The sequence below is a fragment of the Athene noctua genome, chromosome 8 (assembly GCF_965140245.1).
Source record: "Athene noctua chromosome 8, bAthNoc1.hap1.1, whole genome shotgun sequence".
Classification (NCBI taxonomy): domain Eukaryota; kingdom Metazoa; phylum Chordata; class Aves; order Strigiformes; family Strigidae; genus Athene; species Athene noctua.
Genome location: NC_134044.1, coordinates 28,278,631 through 28,290,650, shown reverse-complemented (window position 1 = coordinate 28,290,650; position 12,020 = coordinate 28,278,631). Strand labels below are relative to the sequence as shown.

The 12,020-nt window shown below is 38.0% G+C and overlaps 1 protein-coding gene across 2 annotated transcripts in view; it reads left to right on the top strand.

Moving 5' to 3' along the window:
* Window positions 1–12,020, top strand: part of RSRC1 (arginine and serine rich coiled-coil 1) — a 172,647-nt gene that overhangs the window by 5,381 nt on the left and 155,246 nt on the right. For both annotated transcript variants that reach the window (XM_074912497.1, XM_074912496.1), the window contains exons 2-3: window positions 2,177–2,371; window positions 4,913–5,038. In XM_074912497.1, the coding sequence (XP_074768598.1) occupies window positions 2,184–2,371; window positions 4,913–5,038 (314 nt within the window). In that variant the 5' untranslated portion in view covers window positions 2,177–2,183. The remainder of the gene's footprint in view (window positions 1–2,176; window positions 2,372–4,912; window positions 5,039–12,020) is intronic.

The following is a 12,020-nucleotide window of genomic DNA, read 5'->3' as shown; positions in this document are numbered from 1 at the left end:
GACGTAGACAGAGGGATTTAGTGCAGCAGAGCTTAGTAACGGCTAATTTGTAGGCACTCGTGGCTGCAGGAGTGGAACCGATAGCTGCGGGTTGTGTGACAGAGCCGTCTGCAATCCACAGAGATTTGGCTACACAGGGATGAGTTTACGTAGCAACTGTTTGGATTGTGGCAGTAACTGAACTCTAGTGAACATCAAAGAAAATCCAGATGCTTAGGGGACTTTCTTGTATTTTGCATTAAACAGCTGTTGGGTAAAAATATGGCAACTCTCCTTGAAGTAGATGCCGGGTCCAGAACTTGGCACTTCTGGGAGGATGTTGCTTTGACTCTAGACTTGGGCTTGCTGTGGCTTCCTCACCCTGGCTCCAGGGCTCTGGCAGGCCTTAGGACGAGCTTAAGCAGCGTGGGAGGAGCGTGTCTCGATTTGACAAGCAAACCTGCGTCTCTGACATAGTCTTTACATTTGGGCAAGCGTGCTCTGGCTCTGTATTTATTGTACTCTGAAGGTAGTTACCTGAGAGGCTCCTGTGGGAAGGTTGGTCACGGTACATTGACGTAGCAAATCCCACGCCTGCTCGGGTGTTTACATATATCAGGGTAGGACTGTAGCCAGTATGATCCTGCGCAAAACAGTTTTTGCTGTCTTGGGAACCTGGGGGTGAAAATGCAGGTTTAAGAGACTTTGTCTGTGGTACTAAACATGTGGTTTTTGCTCAGTCATGCATTTTGACCCAAGGGCCTAGTGTAATCAAGACTTATATTTGCATGTAAACCTTTTGTGAATTTAAGCATAAACATACTTAATGGTGAATTTCTCTTTTGTTCTGTTTTCAGTCTCTGCCCTGGAGATTAGGGTCTGCTGCCTGGGTGGTCAAAGGTGTGAGAAAGGGCAAAAGTTTGTGTGCGGAAAATGAACAAGTTCAACTTGTTTATGCTAAAAAAATGAGGACCTGTAATATTTCAGCGTTGGTTACAGACAGGTGATATTGTGACAAAACATAGCCGTGATCTAGCTGTTGATGTGAATGTTAAAGAATGTTTTCCCAGTGCTGAAGTCGCCAGGGAGCCTTGAAATCCCAGTTTGCTCTTGGGAGGAGGAGCTGTTACTAACCATTAGCTGACGTGTGTGTGAACAAGGAGAGGGGTCTCGGTGGATAGGGCTGATACTGCTGGGACAGAAAAATGGTTTTAAAGCGTTAGGCACTTTTTGCAGCCTGGAAAATCAAGGAAATCTTTAATTGTGAAGCAGTGGAATTGATCTCTTGGAAGCTCTGAGTGAAGAGGGTAGTCCTTTTAACAATTCATAAATGGCAGGCTTCCCCACCTCCCATTCAAATTTTTACCGAAGAAAATTTTTAAAAAATCAAAAATTTTTATCTGTAAACTTTTCCCAAATAAACACACTTGCAATCAAGAAACATCTCTTTAATTTAGTATTTAGAGGTCTGATTTTGGAATAAAGCAATTTAAAGTTGAGTGGATCTAAACTGAGAATCAATATCAACCTAACTCTAGTTTAAATTAATTTTAAAATAACTTCCTAGAATTTTTTTTTCTCGGTGCATGTTTTGATTATGACAACTAGGACAAAAAAGTACGTTATTTTAATTGCACAACCAAACCCACATGAAGTGAGTCACATCAGTCGCTGAAATCGACTGCGTTCTATTGGTTGGGCAACTCTTATGGATCTTCATTTGTATCTGTTAATTAAACATATTAAAGATGTTGTACTACCAATTGCATGGCGTCTTAAAGTGAATATTAGAAGTAGATATTAGAAGGACCATATACATTACTCCCCACATTTATCAAAAATTAATATCCAAGGCAAAAATGTAAAAATTAAGCTAAAATGAAAATATGTAATACGAAGCTGATCGCAGCGTTTGTGAAAATTTACAACAAATAGTTGATACCATAATAAAATAATTGAGATTTTCTGATAGTGTGAATTTCAAGTTACTTAGTAACATGAGTTTGTTGACAACTTACATTAAAATTGACTTTTAATTTTTGCATGCAAACCAAACTTTCTGTTTACTTGATGACTTTAAAATGGTATCAAATATATTTGTTTATATGTGCGCACACACTATTTTTTTTTATACCTCTAACAACAAAACGTAGACACGAGACTTTTCTTACAGTTTAGCATTTCTGTTTTTGCATAGTTTAAAAATGGGACGTCGCTCCTCGGACACAGAAGAAGAGAACAGAAGCAGAAGGAAGAAGAAACACCGCAGGCGTTCATCTTCAAGTAGCTCCTCAGACAGCAGAACGTACAGCCGTAAAAAATCTGGGAGGAAGTCGAGGTCAAGGTCGCGGTCTCGAGATCTCCAGTCTCGTTCACATTCTTATGAGAAAAGGTGCATTTGTAGTAATTTACTGTCTGTCGTGTTTGTTTACAAATCGAGCTCTTTCGTATTATGGCAGAAAACTACAAGTGTTTGAATCCAATGTCTAGTAGGTTCTAGGTTGGAATTTTATAGCAAGGATTGCTTGGAGTCTTGGGAGACGTGGCAATATTTTCACTTACATTTAAAGAAAAAAGCCAAAACCACCACCAAAAAACCTCGAAACACCTTCAGCCCTTCCAAGAATACAAAACCGGTGTATGTGCAGATCCAGAGGTACCTCCCTTATTAAACCAGACAAAAACCAGCCAAGTAAAATAACTCTTCCTTTCTCTTCCTTCCAAATAATTAATTTCTAATATATTCATACATTCATGACAGTTAGTAGTTTCATTCAACTAGTTATAGCCTGTTGTTACTCTTTTTCCCGTTGTTCTAAACCAAGCAGATCTTTCCAGCCAGCAGGGTTGACTTTCTCAATCAAAAGACTTGGGGTGATTTTACAGTAGGTCTATACATTTGCTGCAGCAGCTGGTTTTCCCCATTTTTCTTGCTATTTTTGAAATGTACAGAATCCAGTAGCCAGTCGGGTGTTTAGAACACTGATCGGGTGGCTGTATCTACCAATTTTTTCTTGACCTAACACTTATTTCCTTCATTAGAAGCCCCTTTCAGTACGTGATCCTTTTAGATCGGGGTGCTGTCCTATCCTGCCTGTGTGTCAGGGTGGCTCCAGGTGATCCTGGTGTCAAATGGAACAGGTAGTGCTCAGTTGATTAGTAAGTGGAGCTAGAAAATACTCATAGTGTCTACCCGCCCTGTAAATATATTAGAAACTGCTCCTCACAAACCTTTCTTTAGTTGGCAGAAGAGTGTGTCAATGAGGGGCAAGTTGGCTGGTTGTGGAGGTTTCTTATTTATTTCCATCTCCCCTTTCTTCTGTTCCTGCTTAGGATCGACACACAGCCCTTAGGGGACAGTGAGATGACATGGACTCCGATGCCAGCAGTATGCTGATGACATGCAGCTTTATGAATCTCTTTAGTCCAGTGCAGGCATGGCTAGCTCACAGATAAAAACAGACCTTGAAGGGAGATTAGATTCTGGACTAAGACCAGTTGACTTAAACTGAATCCAGAAAAGACGAAAGTGTCTGCTTTTAGGATCTGCCTGGCACCTTTGCTTTGCCCTTAGTTTAGGGCATTTGCTCCTGGCAGTTAAGTTGCTACGACACGCTGGGGTCCTGCTGGATTTGTCCCTGACCCTTAGGAATCCAGAGCAGCAGTTGCTAAGTTTACTGTTGTTTCTTCTTCATTTAGCAGGAACACGGCATTCCTTTTTCAGGTTAAGACCTGTTTTTTAGTAGTTAACCTATATATCTTTTCCAGCTTGGACTACTGGAGCACTACTTGTACCTCTTACAGCACCTTTTCCCTTCCACTAGATAAGAACACGCCACACTGACTACATCCCGAAGTACAGAAGTGTTTCTGTTTGGTGTTACATTTTAATATTAATAAAACAATAAAGGCCAGAAATAAGGAGGTTCTCCTAAGGATTGTAACTGTCATTTAGTTAGCTGTTCGAGAGACGGAGAGGAAATTTTAAGATTAAGACTTGGTAGGTAATTCTTGCCCCAGTTTTGGGTTTAGTTGGTTTAATTTATGTATTTAGTATCTGTTCTTTCACCTTTTTCCTTTGTGTATGAGAATTTATTATTTGAATAAATGTAGTGGGGAGGTTGGGTGGGAGGGGGAAAAGGAAGACACCTTTCTGACTCCTGACTGAACTCAGGAGAAAACTTCCAATCTCAAATGGAATAAATTAATGCTGATTATTTGATTACTAATAGTCCTGAAAAACAAAGCCTGTCTGCATCGGAGCAGAACAAAGATGCGTGTTACGCAAGTTGAGATGACAAATCTGTAAGGTTATATAGATACAAAATATTTTTAGGTGTGCATAAATTAAAATACGTTTTGATGCTCACATTTTATGTACGTACATCATATGTGAGCGGCAATAATTACATAGAGTAGCAACGCAGAAGTTAATGCTTTTAGAATTTCATTTTTAGCGCCAGAGTTGTAGTCCTTATCCCCTGTGGTGTATTGCTGTGTAAATCCTGCTGAGAATGGCAGTTCTAAATGTTTCTCCAACCTTAGATTTGGCAAAGAGGCAGTGAGTTCCAACGAGCTGGTCATGGGACTAAAAATCATTGAGAGCTGAGTTGTGTTCCTGGCTTTCCCCTTGAGGTATTGCATGGTTTTAGGCGAATCAGTGAACTTTTTCTCTGTCTACCCTTTTTCTGTCTTAGGATGTGTATTTTAGAACATAAACCCTGAGACAGGCATTGCCCACGTGTCTGTAAATTACTTTTTACAGCCTGATAGTGGTATTTGAGGCTTCTACAACATAATACAAAACCCACAGGTTTTGTATGTCCCTTTTAAGTAAACAGGGTTTTTATTCCTGTGTTGTTGTTTGTTTGTTTGTTTGTTTGTTTTTTCTTTTTAGAAGCAGTAGCATACTAATAGCATGGTTTTGTTTCAGACGCAGACACAGATCGAGCAGTAGCTCTTCGTATGGTTCTAGAAGAAAACGCAGTCGTAGCCGATCAAGGGGCAGAGGCAAATCCTACAGGTCTCAAAGATCGAGATCAAAAAGTAGAACAAGAAGGTAAGACTCTTTTCTAGGAAAAAGAATTATTATTTCTACTGTAAAAACATTCATTTAAAATCTCCGTATAGTTACCAAGTTTGGAATATACTAGAAATAATGGTTGCAAGTGATTGTCTAAACTGCACGTCGCTTGAAACTCTTCCTAATTTGAAATCTCTGTGCTGTGCTTTTGATGTACTAAATCTTTAAATTGCTCTGGTGGAACAGTTGCTTTTGAAGATAAGTTACATATTTTGCATTTGACCAAGTGCAAAAACCATTAATGAAGTCACCTTGGTTTAACTGTAATCATCTGAAAACTTCTTGTGGATTTTTTTTGCCTGCTGATTTCCATAACTCCCATGCATAACATTGGCCCCCTGAAGATCAGACTAAACTGTTATTTTTCTCATCTGTATTTCCCTTGGAAAGAGATGAGTATTTAGCTATGCAATTTTTTCTTAATATTTAAAGACATTGATGGTGCTGAAATTTTTCATAAGTTGGATCGTGACAATTTTTTTCAGCAAGAAACGTAATTTAAATATTTAAATCTTAATCAGATGTTGCAAATTGTACCATAAAATCTTTGTGCTTTTGTAATTAAAAGCAGTTCAGTTTTTGTGTGTTTTAAATAAAGTTTATCCCTGGATATCAGAATTACCGTTAGCATTTTCCATGGAATTTAAATTAATTATTGAGTGTATCAGGCAGATCAAAGCTCTTTTGGTATGTGTTATCAGATCTTCAGCCAGGTGATTTTTTTGTTCCTGCACTAAGAATTTAGTAAAACTTGTTATTTTCATATACCAAATCAACAGAGCTCTTGCCTCTAAATGTTGAAAAATTGTTGTCAAAAGACATGAACGTTTCACTCTCTTATTTGTATTCTCTCATGACTTATTCACAGCTGTTCATTATAATAGTTGCCTGGACACTTATTGCTACAGTCCCTTTGTAGTAGCAATTTGGTTATTTAAACTGTCTGATCTCTCTGACTATACTTACCATCTGAGCTATAGACCCCAGATAAGCTACTGCGCTGTGCGTAGAAATATTCCTGTAAATATCCCCTGTTTTGCTAACAAAATCAGTTTTCAAACGGTGAAATGTCAAAAGAATAAGGTGAAAATGAAGATGGTTTTTAGTATGTCACATACTCAGCATTAAGAAGTGTGATAACCTGATTTAAAGAGCTGGTTTTGATTGTAATATGTATAAATTGCAGGTCTCATTAGACATAGTCTAATGGGCATCTTTTCCAAGGGGTTTACTGATGTTAATTGTCATTGTAGCAATATATGGAAATTATGCACCTAAAAACTTTAAAAACATGACTAGCGTTTGTTTCATTTTGTGCTACAAGTACCGTGTATAAAATATTTTATACATAAAAAAATATACTAGCTTTTCAGTGCTATAGCTACGGAGGTATAGCTGCACGTCACTTTAAATGATGTTACTATTCAGAGATGTGGTTCTTCAGGGAAAATATTTATAAATAACATCCTAAATTATAACAGAAGAGTCTTTTGACATGTTAAAAGCATAAAACTAAAACATTAAAAGCGTAAAAGTAAACCCAACAGGACACGCTGAATCCTTTATTGTAGTTTTTTTTCCGAGTCTGCTCTCTGCTGTAATGTTACACTCAGAAGCCATGGATTAATCTTATTTCTGGAGAAGAGTTAAATAGGTTGCAGAAAGCTGCTACTGGAGGCCTGTGTTTTCCCTGTTTGTTAGTGTTGAGGCAGTTGCAGCAATGCTAAATAGTTCTGCTCTTTGCTATCTCAAAACCTGTCTTGTGCACCGAGTTGAAGCTCTGAGCAGCTTTCCTGAGAGGACTGAGGACGTTACGATTCTTCAGGCTGGAAAGGAGATTGTGAGGGAAAGAGGGAATGTGATGGAGGGGTATAAAAAAAAATAAAAATAATTGGTGTGAAAAGATGATTAAGGAATGAGTGTTTGCGATCTCCTCCAGTTGTAAGACCTGGGGCAGGCATGAAGTGATCGAAGTCACTGGTGGCAGATCCTCAGATCCTCCTCAAACAAAAGGAGATGCTTCTTCTGTATCACATAATTAAGCTGTGGAAGCCCTTGCTGTTGGAGATTGTGGCTGCCAGCAGTTGAAATGAATTAAAAAAGCAGTCAGGCAAGAAAAAAATCCATCCAAAGCTGTTAAATGCGAAGGGACGGTGTTTGTTTTAGGATACGTGTGTATTTGTAGTGCTGAACTGGAATTTTCGTAAGAATTTGACATCTGTAATTCATTAATATTTTGCTTGGGGTGGGACATCTTATTTTCATATGACTTTTAAAGGTAAGTACTGAGGAAAACACTGATGTGAATAAGCTAATAAAATGCTCAGAAGTAACCACCCTGGGTTAGTGTAGTGAAGAGCGTGTTGCCCGCTGAGGTGTCCCTGCTGATCTCCAGCTCCTGAATTGCCAGTGGCAGGGAGCAGGATCTACTGACCCGCAGGATCTACTGACTGATCCAGCAATAGGAGCTGGAGCAGTGAAGGGAAGATCATCTCTGTGCTACTTGTACGTGCAGTGTTACTGCCGTCCCTTCAGAGTACCACCTTTAGGGCTTGAGCAACTGTGATTTTTATTTTTTTTCCCCCCAGTGGGAATGGGACTGAGACTAGAAAACTAGTTTCATGTTGGAAGTTTAAGATCCATTACGCGCTATCTTTAAATCACTGGGTTTGTTTTTGGTGTCAGTCACGCAGATGACACAAATTCTGCATCCCATAATGTCTTCTCTCCCCACGATCCCCTGTCAAATTAAGATAGTTTGTTTTTCAAGGTAGTGAAAATGTTGTTAAAAGTATATGTGGCTGGAATGTAATTTTTTTGTAATAACTTCTCCAGCACAGGTGTTTTATTTGAGTGAATGATTTCCAGAGCTCCAACTGTGTAAAATACCGAAATGCCAAGTTTTAATTTGAAAAGTTAGATTTTTACAATGACATGTTTAAAAAATATTTTGAGTAGGTATTATTTGCAACCTAAAGTGATTTATTCGTACTTTATTTTAGAAGATAAGAAAACTTGTGCGTATCATAACTATTTTATTTGAGATGCATTTTTTAGAGTCAAAAAAGTGGGGCTTCCTAGTAATGCTATAAATTTAAAGCTGTCCTACAGCAAGACAGTACAATGCAAATGTGACTTAATAAGATCACAAACTGAATTTCAGCAAAACAACCAAGATTTACATTAAATTAGGAATTTTAAAACCGATTTAGTTTGTTTTACTGAGCATTTGCTTAATAACATTTCGCCTTCTTGCAATCTTTTTAAAGACAATAATTCGTCTGTGAAATGCAGGCGCATCCTCGGCAGAAAAATTGAAAGCAACAGCTCACTTTCTGAAACCACACATACAGTGATATAAAGAAATATTTCAGCTCTACGAAATTTAATAAATCATCCCATTTCCTAATTTGATCATATTAGATGCTGATGTGGAAGAAGCATTTCAAATACCATCTCCTCATTAATATACATCAGTCTGGGGAATAGAATGGAATACTTATGCAGAGATGTCACAGTTACTGTTTCTTAGTTTACTAAGTGGAACAGGTTGATGTGATACTGGGTGCTATTTGTCAATGTCTTGCTAAAATGGTTTGGGTCGAGTTATGGAGTCCAGAAAGACGGCGGCTGATAAATCAAAAGTGGATTGAGTGGACAGGAGGCAGTGATTGATACTGTGACAGGATATGAAGAAAGGAATCTTGATACAAGCATGCATGATATTGAATATGAGAAGGAAAATGGCCCTGGAGTATGGATATTATTCAAGGAAATGAGAATAATAATATCATCTTGAAATTATTGCTGGGTGAAGATTAGGATAGTTCTTATTAGAATATTATGCTTCTCTGGGATAGAGAAACTCGGATTTCTTGTAATTTCTCTGTGGCTAGAGTCTTGTTAATATTTTTAGGGTTTTCCCTGCAATTGTTCTGCGAGTTAATTGTACGTGAAAATGCTTACTTTACATCAGGACTTGTAATGCAAATCTTTTGATTCACGTGTTTTTAAATAGAATTAACCAAAATATTTATTCCTTGGTTTCCTACAATTCTGTGATTATAGAGTATTTCACTATCATTGCCTTTAAATATGCAAGTTTGTTTTTATTGTCTGCCAAGTGTTTTTTGGCTTTTCCCTTTACGTTAAACTGAAGACTGCTGCCTTGAAATACCTTTAACACAATTCAACTTAAAGATTGACACAACAGGTAGTACATCTGTACATACCTAAGAGGAGAAAATATCATGTGTAAAGTAATCCTGTTTGTAGAATTGATGCCTTTGGACTGTCAGTGAAGGAAGTGTTTGATCAGTGTATTGTTGTTTGTTGGTTTTGTTGTTTGGTTTTTTTTTTTCCCCAGTGTGTGTGTGTGTGAGCATGCTTGCATTTTATTTCTTTACCATTTTTCCAGTCTAACTGATTTAATATTAAAATGTGTGCAGTCCGGTGCCAGGGTGACCTACTTCTTGCAGGTGGCTTTGGAATAGACTTGGGTTTTGGGATGGAAAAGCAGCTTGTGGACCGAAGTTGCCATTATTCTAGCAAAGTAAACTAGAATTAACTTAGGTTCAACCCTCATAACTTGCCAGAATTCTTCGTGTTTAGCACTTACCGTTTGTAATATTTAAAAATAGGCTCCTCTAGTCATGCAGAGAAGTGCGATGTGAAAAGGGTCATTAAAAAAATACCAGTAAAACCCCACTGATGTCTCTCGAACAGTGCTGTGTTGGTGTATCTGTACTGGATAGTCGGGGTCACAGATGTAGCGATGGCTAACGATAGTGTCATTTGCATTGTCTGGTTTATGACACGCAGGGATGATGGAAGTACAAGAAACAAAGTCCCCATTGCCTCTTTCTAGGTGGATTTTCAACACTGCTGCTTCAAACACAACCCTGGACAGTGCTTACCCTGGAGAGAGAGGTTCTTGCCATTGGGTTTGATCTGTTCCAGCAAGGTCACGGCTTCGTTCAGACACGTACTCGTGGCTGGGGCAAGCTCTCAGTCCTTGCTGTGCATCGGTTGTTTACCTGCACTCTTTATAGCCTTTGTGTAAAGATCTTTCTAGTTTTTTGCAGGTTTCAGTTTTTAGTACTGGCAAGGGTCAGTCGTCTTTTGCCTGAGGGTTTTTCTTGGTCTTTGGGAATTTCCTTTTTTAATATCTTCTTCGAAATAAATCCAAACCATCGCTAGGAAATATTTTAGCGCAAGGTCAGTATTGCACAGTGAAATGTTGTTTGTAAGACTTTTCAAAGATATAAACAGTATTATCATCGAGTGCTTTTGTACTTGCATTATTTGGAGTGGTGAATACAAATGGGTCTGTCTTCAGGGAGTCTTTTTTTTTTTCCTTTTTTTTTTTTTTTTTTTTTTCCCCATGGATCACATTATTTTGGTGTGGTAGTATTAATGTGTTAGAGTCTTTCCAAATTAAAACCCTGGCCTATCAGATCTTACAGCTGATAACGAGTGTTGGATCAAGACATAATCTATACTAACTTGTGTTCAAAACTTCCTGTTAGTTACTGGCTGTCTCTGTTCTGGTTAGCACACACTAATGGGTAGCTTCTACTAGATTACAATGTAGAGTTTTAATTATGAACAACTTCAGGATGAATCTTCTAGAACACCATTGGTCTGAAACAAAAATAAAGGCTCTTAGAAGAGGGGAACGTAGAAGGGATGTACATTTTGATGTAGAAGTTAATGCCAGCAGCAATGTCTAATAGAAGAGATAATGTCAGATAACCAAAGAGCAAAATTGTGAGGGGCATTGCAAATTAATTAAAAAAAAAAAAAAAATTGAATGGCTCAAGAGGTGGACAAAGATCATCACACAAATAAGATGAATTGCAGTTGGGTGGACTTAGAAGACTGATTTTTAAGAATGTCGTGGAGAAAGACTTAAATACGATGCAGATGTATACATTAAAGTTGAAGGTGATTTCAGTTGAAGAGTAGAGGTCTTGCCCCTGGGAGTAACTGTTAACAGAGGTGCCGTTAGCTGCTCTGGGGACAAGGAGAGGCGTAGGGAAGAAGGTGAAGGTGTTCTGAATGGGCCATCCTACAGACACCAGATGATGGGATTTTTATGGTCTGATGGGAAGGAGCTGGAAGGAATTAGGAAGGGAAGTTCATGTAACAATAGCAGTATTGACTCGGAGCAGTGAGAGGGTACAAACATGGCTCTTCCTGTGTAGCTGCTGTAAGAAACAAGAAATGACAAGACAACTGTGAAGAAAAAGGTTGGGCACATCTTGTCAGACAGTGTTGAAAAGCTGTCTTAATCTGTAAAAATGCTTTGGAAGAACCTCCTTCGGAAATGCATCCAATAATTTTCTGAAGAGCAGCAGATAAAAGTCCTATAAGAAATCAAGCAATGCTATTTAATCAGAATATTTATTTTGAAATGTTTCATTACTTTTTTTTTTTTCCTGGTAGTAGCTACTGGAGTTACTATTTTTGTAAAGTTTTGATGTGCTACCTAGGATATTTTTTCTTTTGCTGTTGCTGCACAGCTTAACACACTCATGCAACTAGCTGTACAGATCCACATAATTATGTAAGGAATTAGTGTAAATATTACATGTTTGTCTCTTTTTCTTACTGGTAGGGGAGTTTGGAGTCTTTGGTCCATTATAATGTATATTTAATTAAGATATTGTAGTATTTCTTTCACTGAACTTCAAATAAAGGCTTGGGGCAGGGAAGAACTAGTGAAATTCAGATTACTGAGTTTGCTCACGTGGTCTTTAGTTTTTCTGTGGATGGTAACGTTGGATCATATTTCTTCTTTTTCCCCACACTAAATCAAAGCCTGCAGTTTTTATGTAGGATCTTGTTGCGTTACAGGTTGTATCACCAATAGTCTCTAAAAATATTTTTTAGCTATAACAACTGACTTTTTTCAAAAAGAACTTAACAGTTTGTCTTACATGACTATACCGGAAAA